Source organism: Bombus bifarius, unplaced genomic scaffold (genome assembly GCF_011952205.1).
Source record: "Bombus bifarius isolate JDL3187 unplaced genomic scaffold, Bbif_JDL3187 scf7180000007974, whole genome shotgun sequence".
Lineage (NCBI taxonomy): Eukaryota > Metazoa > Arthropoda > Insecta > Hymenoptera > Apidae > Bombus > Bombus bifarius.
Genome location: NW_022884360.1, coordinates 2,424,833 through 2,443,295, shown reverse-complemented (window position 1 = coordinate 2,443,295; position 18,463 = coordinate 2,424,833). Strand labels below are relative to the sequence as shown.

General features: G+C 29.7%; 4 protein-coding genes across 11 annotated transcripts; 1 reads left to right on the top strand and 3 right to left on the bottom strand.

The window, feature by feature from the left end:
• Nucleotides 1–153: 153 nt before the first annotated feature.
• LOC117217108 (macoilin-1-like) lies at nucleotides 154–6,895 on the bottom strand. 4 transcript variants are annotated; one of them, XM_033464423.1, is made up of 13 exons: nucleotides 6,581–6,895; nucleotides 6,076–6,305; nucleotides 5,332–5,473; nucleotides 5,132–5,258; nucleotides 4,921–5,050; nucleotides 4,631–4,697; nucleotides 4,345–4,552; nucleotides 4,008–4,266; nucleotides 3,667–3,912; nucleotides 3,244–3,420; nucleotides 2,815–3,093; nucleotides 2,369–2,562; nucleotides 154–2,165 (listed from the first exon to the last, which is right to left on the bottom strand). In XM_033464423.1, exons 2-13 carry the CDS (start codon nucleotides 6,153–6,155, stop codon nucleotides 1,903–1,905), a joined length of 2,172 nt encoding a protein of 723 aa, XP_033320314.1. In that variant the 5' UTR covers nucleotides 6,156–6,305; nucleotides 6,581–6,895; the 3' UTR covers nucleotides 154–1,902. The 4 variants fall into 4 exon arrangements, with proteins under 4 accessions (XP_033320314.1, XP_033320316.1, XP_033320315.1 ...); XM_033464425.1 differs by having other exon boundaries at nucleotides 3,244–3,402; nucleotides 6,076–6,895; XM_033464424.1 differs by having other exon boundaries at nucleotides 4,348–4,552; nucleotides 6,076–6,895.
• A 364-nt stretch (nucleotides 6,896–7,259) lies between these two features.
• Nucleotides 7,260–8,203, top strand: LOC117217114 (stimulator of interferon genes protein). Its single transcript, XM_033464441.1, has one exon. It carries the CDS (start codon nucleotides 7,292–7,294, stop codon nucleotides 8,078–8,080), a length of 789 nt encoding a protein of 262 aa, XP_033320332.1. The 5' UTR covers nucleotides 7,260–7,291; the 3' UTR covers nucleotides 8,081–8,203.
• Nucleotides 8,204–8,703: 500 nt separating this feature from the next.
• Nucleotides 8,704–10,993, bottom strand: LOC117217031 (eukaryotic translation initiation factor 4E-binding protein 2). Of its 3 annotated transcripts, none has more exons than XM_033464308.1 (4): nucleotides 10,828–10,993; nucleotides 10,381–10,529; nucleotides 9,279–9,431; nucleotides 8,704–9,076 (listed from the first exon to the last, which is right to left on the bottom strand). In XM_033464308.1, the coding sequence occupies exons 2-4, from the start codon at nucleotides 10,520–10,522 to the stop codon at nucleotides 9,027–9,029; spliced, it is 345 nt and encodes a 114-aa protein (XP_033320199.1). In that variant the 5' UTR covers nucleotides 10,523–10,529; nucleotides 10,828–10,993; the 3' UTR covers nucleotides 8,704–9,026. The 3 variants fall into 3 exon arrangements, with proteins under 3 accessions (XP_033320199.1, XP_033320198.1, XP_033320197.1); XM_033464307.1 differs by having other exon boundaries at nucleotides 8,790–9,076; nucleotides 10,381–10,576; nucleotides 10,828–10,969; XM_033464306.1 differs by lacking the exon at nucleotides 10,828–10,993 and having other exon boundaries at nucleotides 8,790–9,076; nucleotides 10,381–10,769.
• A 2,376-nt stretch (nucleotides 10,994–13,369) lies between these two features.
• LOC117216847 (eukaryotic initiation factor 4A-I) lies at nucleotides 13,370–17,907 on the bottom strand. Of its 3 annotated transcripts, none has more exons than XR_004489441.1 (8): nucleotides 17,751–17,907; nucleotides 16,668–16,785; nucleotides 16,410–16,557; nucleotides 16,226–16,335; nucleotides 15,715–15,990; nucleotides 15,138–15,589; nucleotides 14,747–14,983; nucleotides 13,370–13,622 (listed from the first exon to the last, which is right to left on the bottom strand). XR_004489441.1 is itself a non-coding variant. In XM_033463933.1 (7 exons), the coding sequence occupies exons 1-7, from the start codon at nucleotides 17,771–17,773 to the stop codon at nucleotides 14,839–14,841; spliced, it is 1,272 nt and encodes a 423-aa protein (XP_033319824.1). In that variant the 5' UTR covers nucleotides 17,774–17,907; the 3' UTR covers nucleotides 13,556–14,838. The 3 variants fall into 3 exon arrangements, 1 of the variants encoding a protein (XP_033319824.1); XR_004489442.1 differs by having other exon boundaries at nucleotides 14,788–14,983; XM_033463933.1 differs by having other exon boundaries at nucleotides 13,556–14,983.
• Nucleotides 17,908–18,463: the final 556 nt, after the last annotated feature.

The window sequence follows — 18,463 nt, the reverse complement described above, 5'->3', positions numbered from 1 at the left end:
TAATAATTAATTCTTATACATACACATCGTTCCGTGTTAAATATATTACTCTTAAAAATTATAAAAAATGAATTTAATGTTTTCAACATTAAACTTATAAATCAGGTATGTAAAAAGTAGTATAAAAACGATGAAAGAGAAAGAGAAACGACGTATCGCGTAAGTAATATATATTATATAAATAGTCAATGATAATCAACTTTTACTAAATTACATCATCGCTGGTTGATAATAGCGAAACTTATAGTATTATAAAAGGGACACACATTATATACATTAAATGTATCCATCAAATGTGTGAAAGGAAGACGTTTGCGGATAAATTAAAAAAAAAATCTTTGTTTCATTCCTCCAGACTGCTCAATGAAAAACCGTATAATTCCAATATTAATAACGCTATTAAAAATTAGAAGTTCAATTTGGAAAAATGAATCATTTTCCTATGATTCGATTACCTATATGTACGATTTAACAGTTTAGTACATAAATAAACGCGCGCGTGGCATTACACATTAGTTTATCTCTTGAAGCTCATCAAACAAATTGGGTAAAATAAATCTATCCCTTCATTACCAATTATAATATACTTAACTTAAAAATTCCTTTGTTTACAAAATTTCTATCTATCACATAAAACACTGTACACGTTTCAAAAAATCATTATGAAACATTAACACTTATTTCGCACCGTTCGAAAGCCAATACACAATTGTACCACTAAACTAAAAAGGTTTACAGAGACATTTAAAAAATATAAAAATGTAGAGAAATATGAGAGAGAGAGAGAGAGAGAGAGAGAGAGAGATAGAGAGAGAGAGAGAGAGAGAGAATCAATACGTTGGTGATTATTTCAAAATAAATTTGGCGTTTCTAACATTTACATCAATCCTCTCAAATGATAACGGCAGGTTTTTCAATGTGTATTAATGGCTGGTTTTGGATGATCACATGACTTAAAATGGCTTCATTTGCCAAAGACATTAAATACAGTTTGTATGCTGGACTAGCTTCGGATTACGACTTGAACAAGATTTGTGTCTATAACAAGTCGTCATAGATTTAGGCATATGCTGTAGGAGGATCAAATACAGATTGAGTCTTCAATTTTTCTATGCTTCTAACAAATAAGATATGCCGCTAGTCGTTCGTCGATCCAATTTATATCGTTTTTCTAGCTCTTTATATCTACATTATGGTATTTTTAAATAGAAAGTGTTATGTGAAAATCGATATAATTCGAACGCTATAAAAAATTAGTAAAATATACAGTTTTCTGTTAAACGTCAACAGTAAATTTATCAAACGTTACCATCTAAATAGAAGTACTAAATTTAATTTAAAATTTAATAATTATCTATAACTAGATTACGCATGTCACTGTTGCCTCACTTTAGTTTTAATTCTTCTTAATACATCTGTTGCAAGTACCAAAAAGATGAAGAAGGTACCTGTTAGATCGACCTACAGCACGTTTAACAGAACGTAACTAATTTTTAAATACTTTTTTAATTTAGTATTAGTCACGTCCCATGGTCATAAGTAGTTAATAACGTTGTATTAGTTCAGGTGACAAGTACGATATAAAACATGTTTCTAGAAGCCTCCCATGGAAGACATTTATAAAAGATATCTCCTGTTATGAAATTTGACAAATTTATAGCATGAGCCACGTTTTTTAAGCAAATGTTACACAAATATTCTACATTATAAGTGTTAAAAAGATCTTACGTCTCATTAGTCCTACGGATTTTAAATACAAAACTTTGATTTCAATAAAACAAGTATATGCACGTATAAAACATAAATTCATATTTATACTTCCATTGAGAAACAGACTGAAACATGTTTATGAAATATATACCCAACTTTTGTGAAGTCATAATGTGGCCAAAAATTGTTTCTTCAAGCTTCGGTAGACGCTATTAGGGAATTCTTAGGTGTATACGCTGTCGCATTTGGATCCAAATTTGAAACTGTACACCCTGGACAGAGACTTTCATTTGAACGTATTTTCGTACCTGCTACTCGTACTTCATTATTTAATCGAAGCTTAGATGTCGCACAGGTTGGCGCAGGTCCAAACGTATCTTGTGGCATCACAGCTAAATCTTGAGCTATTTTTGCTTTTAACATTTCAATTTCCTTTTCTTGAGATCTAATTAAACCTGATTCAACAATATGCGATATTTAACATACACATACATACATAAATACATATATATATCAATTTAATATACATATACTAAAATCGTTTATATAAATAAAACTATGTTTGAGAAATTGATGCTTCGGTCCCACTTAAGTTTATACATTTCCTTGATTACCAAAAATATTAAAGATTTATAATTGTAAATCGAATCCTACTTACTTTCTCTGATTTCTAATTGTCGCTTGGCTTCACCAAGTGCAGAAAATAAATCAAGCTTTATGCGCGTTTCTGCACTTAAGCTGTCTTCTAAATGCGCAGTTTTATCTTGTAGCGCATTTAGTGCACCGAGTAAAATTTCAGACTCTTTATGATTTTCCTTACAACGAGTTACATCTTTTTCTAATATGTTGCACCTAAGAAAATATATAAGAAATTAACATCTGATATATAGTTTAGTGAATTTACAATACAAAAAAGTATTTAATTATTAACATATTAAAAACCCTCGAACTTAATTTAATTATTTACATTTGAATGAAATTTTGACTATTACCTAGTATATTTACGACACTATAGATATTATTTTATATTCCGATGTGTCAGCTTACATTTATATTTAAAATTTTATTTACATAAAATTTTTTTGATTATTTCAACATCTTTACCTCTCTTCCTTCGTTTTAAGTTCTCGCCGTAAGTTTTTGAGATCTTGTTCCATTTGTGTCCTACGACTTTTACAAGTATCTGTACATTCTTGTCTAATAAGTGGCGGAGGTGGAGGCGGAATTGCAGATCGTGCTTCTTCTGCAGCTCGTCGTGCTCGCCTCTCGGAAACTAAAGATGCTTCGCAAGCAGTGCGCTGTTTCCGCTCTTCTGCGATTCGTTTTTCCAACGAAGACATTGTTTGTTTATCTAATTGACGAGCTGTTACTAATCCATTTAATCTATCCAAAATAAAAATATTTATGTATATAAATAAAAATATATTTAATAGTGTAAAAATATCTATGCATATACGTGTATTGGAAGAAAAATAGATCTTTTAAGTACAATTTTAACAATATAGAAATGATACTGTGTGTGTGTATACGCACTTGCTTTGCAACTGATCGTTATCGTGCTGAAGTTGCTGTATATCACCCTTAGCTTGACGTTCTCCATTTTGTAGAGAATTAATCTGGGAACGAAGTTCCTGTTCCAGTTGTCGACTGGATTGCAGATCTGACTTCAAGCGTTTTATGTCAGCTTCAAGCCTGCGACACATCAGTAACCTATTTAAACGATATTATATTACACTAAAGAAAAAATCTGATAATATAGAGTTGCATATCTTTCAATTCAATAAAAATAACAATTACATTTTAAGAAAATCATAAGGATTAAGGAATAAAGAAAGTATAAGTATACACAGTATTAAATCTCAATTTTATATATGGATATAGAAATGAAGGAGCACAAAAAATATGTTGCATAAAATAACATTTTTGTTAATTCACTAATTGATGTAAATAACATACCTTTGACAATATTCGTCTTGCTGCTTTTGCTGCTCAGTTATATTATCAACCGTGGCTTTCACTTGACGTGTTTTTCGTTCACGTTGAGTATTAACAGTGGACGATGATTCCCGATTTTCTTTTATATTATTCCACTTTCCTGTTACAGAACCATTAGTCTGTGATTTTATTGTAGTATGCCCACAATTTGCACCTTTAATAAATTTATCTTTCTCTATTTCATTGGCATCAAAATCATTTATTGATCTGTAATTTTTATTTAAACTGTTAACGAATCTTTTATTATTTTACATAATATGGATACTGTTTAGTTTCCAAGATACATATGTCACCCAACTTACCCAACTCTTTCAATGAACTGCATATCACTGTGATTAATAGTATTCCCATTTGTATGTATAAATCTTTTATCGTTTTTATCAGATTGTGATACATTTGTTACATTATGCTTATTATGTTGCTCTTCTTGCTTTTCACCTTTGTCTAAGGACTTCCTATGATTATTTTTTGTTGTTACATTTTGGTTTGTTGATGTAATTTGTGTCCCTATATGTAAACTACCATTTTGTACACCTGTTTCTACAGAATTATTACTGCTTCCTACAATGCATTTTATGATTAAGCTATATTATTATTTTACTATTATATATATATTAAAAGTTGAAAATAAATACAAACTACCTCTACTTTTTTCAGGACTTGGATTGCACTGCAAATTTAATTTATTATTTTGTGATTTAACATGTTGCTCTAGTGTTGTAATATGTGTTTGTGATTGAACTTGTATCGGTTGTATCGTAGTGGAAGTTTGTTGCTCTAGAGGCAGTGCTTGCTGCAGTAGTTGTAGGTAGAATTCATTCTCCTTCGCTACATCTTTTTGTTTTCTCTGGCAAAAAAAGGCAGTTATGTAAATAAAACGTTTAAAAATAGTCTTTGAATGATTATGTATTTATTACAGATTTACCTGTCTCATTCTGTAGCCAATGTAGCTCTTAAAACCAAAACCTAATGTAACTACAGGATAACCAATGCTGAAAAAAGATATTACTTATAATTATTTTTATTATTACTTTTGAATTGATATTGTCAATTCAACATTAAAATAGCAATTTTGTACAGTAACATAGGAATAGGTTATTATTTTTTTGTTAGTCAAAATTGTTCCTCTGAAGTGTATCTTACAATATTCAGTGGCAAAGAGTAAATGCATAAATAAAGAAAGGAAAGAGAGTATAATAACAAAAATATATATACCAATGCGCTGCGAATGGTCGACAAAGATCCAAATGAAAGGGCATATGTCTCAAATCTCTTAATCGAACTGCTGCTTCTATGTATAGAAATAGTAACCATAACATCACAGTTGGAAGGCACACACCTTTATCTGTTCCATATACAATATATTTATATCAATCTCATTGCAATTAAATTAATTCAAACAACCTAAAGATATGTTTATATTTACCTGTATGCCAAACATATTGTACCCAAACATAAGTGCTAGCAGCAAAAAACAACCAATGTACTGGTATGAAAAAGAAACAAATCATATCTGATGTAAGAGCAATACAAATAAAAAATACAGAGAAGGCCTGGAAATATAATAGTCTATGTTATTTTAAAATCAGGTATAAGCACACGTGTTTTGAAATGTGGATTACTTACCAAGCCTTGATATTTAAAAGAATCGTAAACACTTCTGAGAAGTAGCCAAAACGGCCACAAAAATTCAAATCGGAATTCTAAAATGAAGTCTGCCAAAATTACCATGGCCCATAGTAGGAGAAATTTTAGATAAAGTAAAGTACTGAAATAAAAAATTTCATTATTTTATTATCATTCTTGTAACACAATTATATAATTAAGGATCTACAATCGCAAAAGTATAAAATATTTCAAAGGAAATAAACACTGCGACAAAACAAAATAAGCACCTCTTAACTAAATAAAATAAATAACAAATCTAAATTATATAATTATATGATGTAAGCCAATATTAATATAGTTTTTAAGAAAAGGGAATAACTGAAGGAAAAGTTGTTGAACTGGCAAATTTCTTTGATGTGGTTAGACATAAAAATCTTTCAATTACATGGCACGTTAGGCGAAAGATTGTGAATGCAGGTAAGAAAACAATTATAAAGATGTAACTCAACAAATGTTTTTGTAAAAAACAGGCACACATGGTCAAGGTTTTAGTGAAATGTCAAGCAGCTTCTGAGAAGCGGTGGATGATCACGTATTGACACAATGTATCACAGAGGTTTCGCACTTCGCATCAACCCGAAAGTACGTAACAGTTTTCGATCGACGATTTGACAAATATCTCGAGGGGCGATCGGTCAGATTTTTGGTTATTTTTAAAATTAGCCGTTCCAAATGAGAAGACATATGGCGGCGAAAACTTACCTTCCGTAGATCCCCTCAGTGAGCTTGTTGCGTTTCAAGGGCCTCCGAAGCTTACCACACTCGACATTTCTTCTCTTCATATTCCTCGACGCTTTCACCACCGGTCAAACCGACGTTATTCGCGGCGAGCAACAAAATGGAAAAAACCGCAAATCTTCACGGCGGAGTCGCGAAAAAAATCCACTGTCTCGCGCGCGCGACTTCTATCAGTCTCTTTTGTTGTCATTCGTCTGCGGACAGATTCGAGGTTTTACGGCGGTTTACCGAGCAGCTGATTGGTCCATTGTGGGATATGGCGCTAATCAGCAACAAAAATCACCTGCTGGGATATTTTAGCTTGCAATGCACTTGTGACCGATTTACACTTATATCGTATTCTACTCGGGAAATAAACAGACATGGAAAGAGCTAAGTAATTTTTGCAGAAAATGTTTCCAGATAATGGACTTTATCGATCGTACATGGTTTCGATTGTACCGTAGGTCAATCGACTTGTTTCACTTACGTTAACAGCGCTCTGACCTAGCGATACGTGAACTACCTTTCTCTTCCTCTTTTGCTATCTCTCTGTCTCTGTTTTGTTCCCGCTTCATCTTGTTACCTGATATATATAAGTATATTAAGTCTATCCTGTTGCTTAACGCAAAGCATTTTTCAAATCTTTAATCTTTTTTTATCTACCTATCTATTTTATCTATTTATCTATAGTAAAGAGAAGTTTGAAAAATTATTTATCTTTTTCTTACTCGTATTCGTCATTTGGCAATGTTGAGTTACAAAGGAGATTCACATAGGACTTAAAAAAAATCTTATTAATAATCAAACAGGTAAATTTATTGAAATACTGATTAGTAATAAATAATAATAAGTAAATTTATCATAGATGATTTTACTTATTCTATTTATCATTTGCAGTCTCAATTAACGTAACATATTGATATTGATGAAAAACATTAAAATGGATGAGTATATATACTTACTTCTAATGAATTGCATTGTTGTAAGCATTACAGCAGAAATATACTTGGAAATAACAAATGGAAGTATACCTACTGTACAAAATTATGTCTTTGTTATATTGTTTTATTTCATAGTTTTGAAGATTTTAACTATTTTATTTCAATGTATCCATAGTATGAATATTTTGGTCGTGAAAAACAGTGATATTAAATTTAGTTTAAATATGTTGTTTTACATTTCTTTAATATGTTTCATTATGCTAACCATGACTAAATATTATTATATTTATAACTACATACAAATATTTGGCGCATTCACATGTTTTATATGCTCTGGAATTTCATATATGTTATTACTAATCACAAACTCATATGAAAAGAGAAAAGAAAATACTTTTGATATTGAGTCAATGAAAGGTTTGGATTATGGAACCTCTATGGCATACAGTTATTATTATGGATATTTAAGAATAATACTTCCTTCAACAGGATCTATTAACAAAGGTTTAATTGAAAAGATAGAAAATATTGAAGACAATCATGGTATATATATAAGTGTTCACAAACTATTTATTTTAATTCCTTCATCATCGTACATTCCACCTAATCTTAAAGAAGCTTCATATCATTGGATGGAAAGTGCGATGAATTTAGAGAAGGAAGTGTTGAATCGAGCAGGAGTTAAAGGGCGAACATATCACAACAGTGTATACAAAATTTATCCCAATGGTCTAAGATTAGAGACACCTTTCTACATAGTGGTAGAAGGTGCAACACCTTTGTTAACTTTCCATGAAGTTCAAAAACATGCTCACAATGAAACAAATGTTTATAAGAAATACTGCAAATGTATCATACAGAAATTTTATAAAAAATTAAAACAGTTAATAGATGCTGATCCAGAATGTGCGGATCTTTGCGAACTAATTTATTACAACGATTATGACAATAATGGAACAAAAGTCAATGTGGCGAAAGTTATTTTAGACAGAATATTCAAAATTCAAAACATAACTGGAGAAAATGCATACAATATATTTACCTGAATTTTAACGCACTTTAATGGCATAAAATATACATTATTAAGCTATGTTAATGTGATATAACAATATAATAGTTATACAAATATTGGCTAATCTTTGACAAATATATAATATATATTCGTTTTAACTCTTTAATAAATGAAAATGTAATATTTTATACGAAATTATTTTATATGAAAGAAACAAATGTATATTTAAATACATAGAATTTTATATATTGATATTTAATATAATTTATAACTTATAATTAAATCTTCATGATGATTAAATCTGTTAAAAATTTTAAATTTCTAAAATATCATTTTCATAGGAAAAGAAAAATATATATTCGATTTTCTTTACTTTTATCAAATTTTCCATATTCCTTTTATAAAATAAATTGTTATGTTGTATGTATATGTTATATAAAATAAATGTTAAAGATTGAAAATTTTTCATCTGTTTTATGATATACTTTAATCTACAAAATTCGATTGTATAAAACTTAATTGTGAAAATATTTAATCATATTAAAACATTATATTGAAATAAAAGTCAAATAATTTAGTTTACATAACAAAAATAAACTCTCTATGGACTAAAATAGCTCCCTAATAAGTTTATAACTATGATTCACAGGTAACAACTTTTATTATCAAAATATCATTTATTCATGTAGTACAAATATATGTGAAATTATAAAGTAATACATCCAATAGTGCAAACATGAATGTACTGATAAAAATTTTTTGTCACCTTTATTAGCATATAAGATGATAATGCAATGAATCAGTGTAACTATATCAATTACATTTAACATTTTTAGATGTTATAAACACTTATTACTATTTAAGGCCCCTAATGGCACATAGTTATATAAAAATTGCTAATATATTTTTCTGTTATATATTGATTCTTACTATTCATTAAAGTGGCTGGCACAACATGAATATATTGTAATTACAGTTTCTTACATGTCCATCTCAAATTGTTCTGCAGATTCTTCAATTACTGGAGTATCTGTAACATGTTACAATCAAAAAGTTATGGCATAATCTATCCAAAATCTAAATCAAATTATTGCAATCAGACTGCAGATGTTTATACAAACAGATATTTTCATGAACACCATGCAATTTTGCACGTTTACATTTTCTACAAATACATAAAAATCTATAATTTACTAGTAATCTTGTGATAACCTAGTGAAATAAGTATTGACCTTTGTTAATTTGATTTTTCGTTGATGTTGAGAGATTTGATGTATTTTTTAATAACTCTCCGGGTATGGATGGCATATTTCGTGGTGGTGTTCGTGATATGGGAGAATTTCGTAAATTCATCAAGAAATCACGTTCATAAACAATACGTGTACCTAGAAAAAATTTATTAATTATTTATATAATGAGAATATTCTCTACGCTCCCTCAAAAAATTATATACAATTATATTAATAATTATAGTAATATCTCATATGTACTATCACGATCATATTATAAACAGGTCTTGGTACTCATACACTAAAGTCTAGGGAAAACCGTCCGAAAATTGAGTTGTGATTAATTGTGGAAGATCAACATGGGAGACAAGAAGATTCTCGTTCTGCGCATGCATGACATGGTATAATTGTCTCAGACAGAGATAGAGATACTGTACTCATCTCTGTTTGTTTCGTACAAACGCAGAATTTGTTAATTTTTTACAACTAGTGACGACTCAATTTTCGAATGGTTTTCTCTACCGAGTGTCCAGACCAGTTTATATAATCGTATGTAGCATATTTGAATTTTGAACAAATATTGTGATGTTTAACTAATAACTGAAATTTAAATTTAATTGTAAGAATATAATTGAACTACAATAAACTTAATTTCTTAAGAAAAGATGAAATACACTCCCAAAAGAAAGTTACTAGAACATGATAAATTATAAACATAATACAAAGTACAAGATGTTTTACAAGAATGAAAACTAATAAAATGGATGTAAACAATTGAAAAATGTATAAAGTTTATACAATTACATTAATATTTTCTATTTAATGAAATTATGTTGATATGTGTACATTATAACTCCACAATATAATCAAGACCTAATCCACGTCAAAGTAAAAAATATCAAAAATATTTTTATGAGTACTTCGGAAACTAGATCCGGACAGCGATATACATACATATAAATAGAATTTCTCAAAATCATGACCTTGACATCATATTTGAAAATCATGAACATTGGTGGAATATATTCTGATCAATATAATTACCTAAATTATTGTTTAATGGGTTAATAGTTTATTAGTAACGTAAAAGAAGAAAGACACTAACCTCCGGGCGTAGTTGAAAAAAGCGTTCCACCGGGGGTAGATGAATAATCAATAGGTAACTGACTGGGATCGTTAATAACGACTCGTTTGGAAGGTATGTTTTGGCTCTGGGTAGCTTGCCTAGCAATCGGTGATGCAGACATGCTTGATCTTTCAGTTTTTTCAAGAATAAAAAGAATTTCAGTTCAGGAAAATTGCTTTAAATAAAACATAAATATAAGGTTTGTAAAACGATTCGCTATGGCTGTTGACAAATAATTTTACTGCGTAATTTACAAAAAATGATGAAGTCCTTATGCTCGATTTGGAGATACAAATATAAACAGAATCATTAAAAGAATTGGTTTTGATGCGAATATTGAACGAATTTCATGCCCACTGTTTAAGTCGGTTAGAATATTGCACGGACGCAATAAAATTGATTAAGTATAAACAAAGTATAACATACGTGTAACCTAAAAGATCGAATCACGAACGAACACAACAATTCACAACACAAAGTCTCACCATACGATAAGTAATTGTTTTATATAAGTTCACAAGTCCTCCCCACTTCTAAGATACTACAGAAATACTACCCAAAGCATTACCAATCATTGGCGCGAACTATCGTGTTATCATTGTACTAAATTAAATTCAAGTTCGGTAATTAGTAATTATGTATTCAAATATTATAACGCGTTTTACATATTGTAAACACGAGTATTCTATGTATTTACATATCTATGCAGCAAGATTATATTAAAAGAAATGAAATTCGAGATTTTATTAATATATAACTTTATTATGAAATTTTAATATGTTTTTCAATCTTAATCAATAAATAATATATTATAAACAACAAAAATATTTAAATATTAATCGAAATTTAATTTTAAACGTTCAATGGTATATAGTTACTCTACTTTTACTAATAATCATTATTTAAAATTGGAGCTTTTAATAATTTTCTAATAATCATGACTTTGTTGAAGAAAAATTGAATAATTTGGATATATGTAACTTTATGAAGCTAGTTGTGCAGTTAAGTATTTTTTGTTAGTGATCGCATTTCTTATGCAACGTTAAATTATTGATTAAACTATTTAGAGATAAACAAAAGTATAATATAAAAAGTTCTCCATTATTAATCATATACATTTTTAATGCATAGAATAAAGGTATATGATAATATCCTTCTTCCTTGCCATATTATTATTCCTGCAATATTTTTTATTTTCTCAGATATTGTATTATCAAGTACTTAATCTATTTAGTTTAAATTATTGCGGAATTAAATTTGTTTAATTATATAAAAAAAACAAAATATAAATATTTACAAATATCTAAATATAAAGATTTGGCATAACGAGAAAAGATCAATAATATTTGAATGTCATTTAACAAATGAAAAGCTTTATGTTTTTAATTTATATGTATTACTTAACGATACTAAAGCCACAAAAATTTAAGTAGCTTATGACTGACCATTGTAGATATTAAAAATATATAACAATTTAATTTTTTGTTATAGATGTACTCATACTTTTCTTAAATAAAAGATTTTTATTATAATTAAATTAAAGTTAAACGAATAAAGAAAGATAATGTACCTACTGATGTTATCAAATGTTCTTTAATAAATTAATCGTGTTCATGTCTTTTTTAAATATTATTCCAATTCTCGTTATTATATTTGAAACACGATTATACATTTTACTAATACATTTGGTATCAGTATGTATATGGTTCAAAAAATGTAAATAAAAGTGTGTTCACGTCCAGCGTTTTCCACTATAGTGGCAGCGACACACTTCCGAATCATTTGCTATTTCTGATTTGAAGAATTTTTAGTTCAAGATCAGAATATTTCTTAACGGAGAAGATTAGAATATATTACTCGAACTTTCTCCTTTTCGACTTTTTCAATACAAACAGCAAACATATAAACCCGATTAAAAATTCATAATTAACTCTTCCTTTTTTAAACAACTGTATATGTTTGAAGGAGAAACTTCGTATTATTATCGAAATTCAATACATCATTGGACATACCATATCTTAGTACACTTCCTCTTGAGAAATACAGCGACATTTCCATAATTTAATAAGTTAGCAATCAATAATCGTTTGGTTAGTTACTCATCGATATTTAAGGGTCACTTGGAATTGAAAGAAATCAGACTTTGAATGCTTAGTTTCTAAAAGCAAATTTCTAATATTGAAATTATTAAAGCAACAAGCTTGAGAACAATTCGGGCTTTCGATTCATTTTAATATTAATTTGTGCCAATACATTACAGTCGTATCGATTATTTGTTGTTACATACACATTATTATATATCGTTTGGATAAAGTAAATAATTACGTTGAAATGAAGGTGGATCTTAGGGCTCTTGGATTATTATGTTATGAGGATCTACGGTCATCGCAAACCCTTATTATGATCTTAACATGCTTAATAATCCACTTAATGTAAAATAAACATGAGTATTTTAAAATAAATATAGACAAGTAAAAATAGTGATGCGATGGCTGTATGTAAACGACATGCACATTTATTGTGTTGATTTTAAGAGTTCAATTTAACCATATTGTTTTTCTATAATGTATAAATACAATAGAACTCACAATAGTCCACCATTCGAAAAAATCATTTGTAATATTTACAGAATTGAATAATGAACAGTTTTCGGAAATTCGAGCAGTTTCAAAATACTTATACATACGGAAGAAAAGATACCTTGAATTGTTCTAATAATATTAAATGTCGAAATGAAAAATTGCATGAAATTACTCCAACTTTCGAAAACTATTGTCGACGTTACAAAATAAGACTGTGCTTGAATAATCGGATATTTATTCGTAACACACTTTCTTCACGAAGATATAATATATATATATATTTATATATATATATATATATTTATTATAAAAGTTCTCACAATATACGAAACATTAAAATTTTATTCCCAACAAAGCACACAAATACACAACTAATGAATGAAAAGTATTTTCACATGCCTTTTTATTGAGAAGATATAAAATGATCGTGTAAAAATCTGACTTCTATAATTATTAAAAATAAATAATGCAAATGTATGTATAAATAATTCGACATTTATATTATATTGTTTATATAATAACCTGCAAAGGGCAGGAAATTAGAGAGGTAATCGATTTACAAAACTTCTATATTGAATCACGAAATTTGGTCTTTATTTCCAAAAATATCTCCCTCATTTCTGGACCGCTCAAAATTGCCTGCAAATACAAATAAAAACTGTGAGAACTTTTTCGATAATGCGTACAGTTTCGTAGAACTTGTTCTCGATATGATCTGGTAATGAAATTTATTGTAACCGTAATGATTTACACGCGGTTTCCTTTCTTTTTTTGTTTTAAAAATACCTTTTAGTTGGATTTTCCATTATAAAACGAAAATTTTTTTTAAAGTATTCGAGTATATAATAGTGAATGCAATAACAAAAACCACAATTAAAAGGTCAAACACTTTATTTCTTAATGAAGGTATGTACTTAGGATTTGGGACATACAAAAAATTCATATCATCTAAAGTCTGAATGTACATCTCCTTCGACAACGCTTGTGATTAAAGTACCCCTTCCAATACCCAACTAAACCTCTGCCTAGACAAACACGTTGTAATCGCGGTGGTAAAAGTGTTGAAGAGGGACAACAGAACATAGAATAAATCATCCAATTGGAAATGTTGTATAAGAAAGAAGACGAAATAAAATGATTCAAAATAAAAGATTTGAAACTCATAATAGAATTTGGGCACGTTAGATAAGATTGTAGATGCATTTACACAAAATGTAGGATATCTCTGTGACTTGAAAGAACAGAGAGGTAAAGGAACAACCGAAGTTGGCTGAATTGCCTCACTTCTCAGTTTCGTTTCTCCCTTTCTTCACCTCACGCTAGTAGCAATCGCAATGATTGTACCTTTATCGATGCGGTAATATTATTAATTCGTATTAGAAACTGCAGCAATCTCGGTATTTATAGTAATAATAACAGGGATACGAGAGATATTAAGAATAGAGAGTTATATAGTAGGAATAGCAGCGGGAGAAGTAGTAGTAATAAATATTGAACAAGAAGAGAGTAGCGCAAGAGTATATACCAGTAACAGTAATAATAGTTAAGAGCAATAGTGATAGGAATAGAAATATAGTAGTATCCGTAGTGATAATTGTAATAATTATAATATAATAGTACTAATTTTTGTCTAGCGTAACGAATAACTATTTCTGTAATCTACTGTTATAAAATGAAATTGAGATGAGAACGTTTGGAATATTTCGGTAGATCGCGTTTACATAAGCGATTATAGTTCACCAACTCACTCTATATATACTCACACACCATGAGAGATCAGCTGAGAGCTCCGTATGTCACTTACTTTTATTTTTTTTTTTTTTTAATTATAATGAATTATAGCCAATAGTCAGATTTAGATCAAATCTGCGACATTCATTGGCATTTCTTCGATGCTAGTATTATAGAATTGTTCAATATCTTTCAATGTTCGTTTGTCGTCATCTGTTACCAAGTTAATTGCCACTCCCTTACGACCGAAACGACCACCTCGACCGATTCTGTAATATAGTTTCAGTGCATAACGTTTTCAGTTTTTATAAATTGTATGTTTTTTCAAAAACATAATTTTTAAAATTAACGAAATTTGAAAGATAATTTAAAATCATTTATAGGAAAATAATATAATATATATAAACATATATAATAACTTACCTGTGAATGTAATTTTCGCGATTGGAAGGTAAATCATAATTGATGACAAGAGAAACCTGTTGAACATCAATACCACGTGCTAGAAGATCAGTTGTTATAAGGACACGAGATGATCCAGTTCTGAACTGCCTCATAATGAGATCTCGCTCTTTTTGTTCCATGTCTCCATGCATAGCAGAGACTGTGAAGTCGCGGGTGCGCATACTCTCCGTTAACCAATCTACTTTACGCCGCGTGTTACAAAAGATAACTGCCTGGGTGATACTTAATGTATCATATAAGTCACAAAGAGTCTCAAACTTCCATTCTTCACGTTCAACGTAGATGAAGAACTGTTTAATACCCTCCAGTGTAAGTTCTTCCTTTTTAACCAGAATACGAATTGGATTTCGCATGAAGCATGTAGACACATCTAATACATCTGTCGGCATAGTAGCAGATAGTAATATAACCTGAAAAACAAAAATTTTACTACATTGGTTCATTATTTTTCATGATTTTTTTTAAATAGTTAAATAATTTATTCAAGAGTAAATTTTATCAGTAATATAAAAAATACAATCGGATTTTTATATACCTGTACTTCCTGAGGTAATAATTTAAATACATCATGAATCTGATCCTTGAAACCACGAGAGAGCATTTCATCAGCTTCATCTAATACGAACAGTTTGATGCTACTGGCCCGTAATGCCCGTCGACTAATCATGTCATAAACTCTACCAGGTGTACCAACTACTATGTGAACACCTTGTTCTAATTTTCGCATATCTTCACGTACATTGGTACCTCCAATGCATGCATGACATTCTGCATGCATAAAATCTCCCAAAGCAATAACAACTTTCTGGATCTGAAAAAAGAACAAAAAGATTTTTTTTAGTTTAGTTTAGATAAGAAAACCTGTTTGTTTTAGATTTATAAGATAGATTATTAGATTTATATCTTATTATTTTGGTTCACAACACTATATTATCTTCGATTTTCAAATTTTACTTTAATTTGGAATATCTTTTCAGCCATATTTATTTAAAATGTGTTTTGTTCAGTTAGTAATATGCTAACATTTAGAGTTTTATTGTACTTACTTGTTGAGCAAGTTCACGAGTTGGGGCTAGAATCAACGCTTGACATTCCTTGATATTGGTATCAATTTGTTGTAAAATAGAAATTGAAAATGTAGCAGTTTTGCCAGTTCCTGTTGAACATTCCACAAATTAGAAACGAAATTCTGTTATTTTTATATCAAAGCATATATTTTGATTTTGTTACCTGATTGTGCTTGTGCAATCACATCGTGTCCTCTTATACATGGCAGAATGGCACGTTGTTGAATTGCAGATGGTTTTTCAAAGCCATAAGCATAAATACCACGTAGTAATTCTTCTTTTAGGTTCATTTCATCAAAGTTGTCAACAACCTAGTTTATATACAAAGCACAAAATTATTATAACAATCAATCCTTTTAAGAGGATATCCTATTAAACTCAAAATTTAAGAATAAGTGGTCTATTGTAATCGTTAACTTACAACATCCCAGTTGGATTCGATGATCCCATCAGGCTCCATGCCAGGGGGGCCATCGTATGTCTGTTGATCACTTTCACTAGGACCATTTTTGGAATCTCCTGCCCATTGATCATCGTTTCTGAAATACAAATGATATATCAGAATAAAAATTTGATTTTTATTTTAAATATATAACTGTATAATTTGCAATAGAATATATCTAAAAAAAATTTGTTTCATTTGTAGCATTTAGTTTTTTAATTCTAATCAGTGGTACCAGGAATGAATAAACTGTTCCAGTAATTTGCATTATATGTTTACTCCAAAATCAAATGTATAAATAATGTTGAATCTTAGCGACCTTGAACCGTAAAAATCCGACATCATAGTATTTCAATTTCGCAACGAATGTTAAAAGGTATTTTATCTCAATAACGTAGGAATTCCTCGTTAAAAAGTATCTGATTTCCTATAAATGTATCAACAATGCCTTTAGATCATCCTGCAGATATGATAATGAATTTATCGATGACTTGATAGATGCGTTGACAGTGACTCACGCGAAAGCATGCCCCAGCAAGACGAGTCTCGATTGTACGAGACATAATGCCTATAATTTTATGTAGCATTGTTGAACATTATTCGATTCGCACCATTTTTACTAGTCTTACCAAAGAAAATCTATTTTTTATTACGTAATTTTAAATGCAAAGTAAAACGTGTTTGCAAGTACGAGTAGAGAGCATGCAGTTCCTATAATAAAGCTTCTCAAATATATTTTTCTGAGAGTTTGGCGACCCACCGTATGGATACCCATTATGACTTCTAATCACAACAATTATAGAGGTTATAAAAATGAAGAAGTACGAGGGATTAACGTTAATTTTGCGAACAATGTGACAAAAATGAATGCACGCCATGTTGTCAGTCTCGTGTCCCATGCATTCGCTGATTGCGGCACTATTTTTTAAGGATATATCGTGAAGTGTTGACGTCCAGCCGCGCGTCGCGCCAGATTTACAGAGGCACAACGTAAACAAGAAATTAGTGAAATATAAGAAAGCACGCATATTTCTCAATTACGCATGAAAAAACTGAACTTACCTTCGCTCAGACGTATGCGACATGTTCCACTCACGGTAGGTCGACGGAAAGGACGAGTTCCTATTGCGTCACAAGGAATATTCTTATGAGCACCGCACAATGGCGCTGCGAGCGGTCTTCAAATTTTCAATCGACTTTTCTCGTGATTCGACACGCAAAATTCTACGCGAAACAATTCGAACGTTTCGGGATATTAATTTTTAAAAGCGGATAACAGCTTTTTATTCAATTCCTTGGTTTTTATCGTACGCGATTTTCCAAATGTCTATTGCGCATAAAGGAAGTACGTCAATTGCCCACAATTCTCTGCGACCTCTTAGTGGGGTATTTGCGGCAAATGTAATTACATACATTGATAGCATTTCATATTCTTAGTCTTTTTTAAATAAACAGTCTATAGCGATATATTTGTATATTTTCGTATTTGAAATAACGTTTATATACTATATATTTCGGTTTAAAGAATAGATTTAATGAATAGATTGAAGAAGTAAAGAGATATGAACCGGAAGTCATTCTAAGCCAAAAGGTAGTTATTCAAGGTATTTTAATCAAATTATGGATACACAAATTACAATTTATTTTCTGCATTCACCAATAAAAGTATTGAAATTTTATAATGGAAATATATACTTTTGAATATAATAATTAACAAAATAAATCTAACAATATAAAGATCGTAGTTATCGTAATTATAGGCGAAAATACTTTAT

Bases quoted from the DNA above. Each gene is read 5' to 3' on its own strand.
- LOC117217108 (XM_033464423.1), bottom strand. From the start codon at position 6,155: ATGAAGAGAAGAAATGTCGAGTGTGGTAAGCTTCGGAGGCCCTTGAAA. The intron at 5,259-5,331 runs GTAAGTAATCCA...TTATATTTCCAG, and splicing joins CTTTTAAATATCAAGGCTTG to GCCTTCTCTGTATTTTTTAT. The intron at 4,553-4,630 runs GTAAATCTGTAA...TTTTTTTGCCAG, and splicing joins TTGGCTACAGAATGAGACAG to AGAAAACAAAAAGATGTAGC.
- LOC117217114 (XM_033464441.1), top strand. From the start codon at position 7,292: ATGCTAACCATGACTAAATATTATTATATTTATAACTACATACAAATA.
- LOC117217031 (XM_033464308.1), bottom strand. From the start codon at position 10,522: ATGTCTGCATCACCGATTGCTAGGCAAGCTACCCAGAGCCAAAACATA. The intron at 9,432-10,380 runs GTTAGTGTCTTT...AATTTTTTCTAG, and splicing joins TTTTTCAACTACGCCCGGAG to GTACACGTATTGTTTATGAA. The intron at 9,077-9,278 runs GTCAATACTTAT...AACATGTTACAG, and splicing joins GAAAAATCAAATTAACAAAG to ATACTCCAGTAATTGAAGAA.
- LOC117216847 (XM_033463933.1), bottom strand. From the start codon at position 17,773: ATGTCGCATACGTCTGAGCGAAG. The intron at 16,558-16,667 runs GTAAGTTAACGA...TATATAAACTAG, and splicing joins TCGAATCCAACTGGGATGTT to GTTGTTGACAACTTTGATGA. The intron at 14,984-15,137 runs GTAAGTTATTAT...ACTATATTACAG, and splicing joins CGCGAAAATTACATTCACAG to AATCGGTCGAGGTGGTCGTT.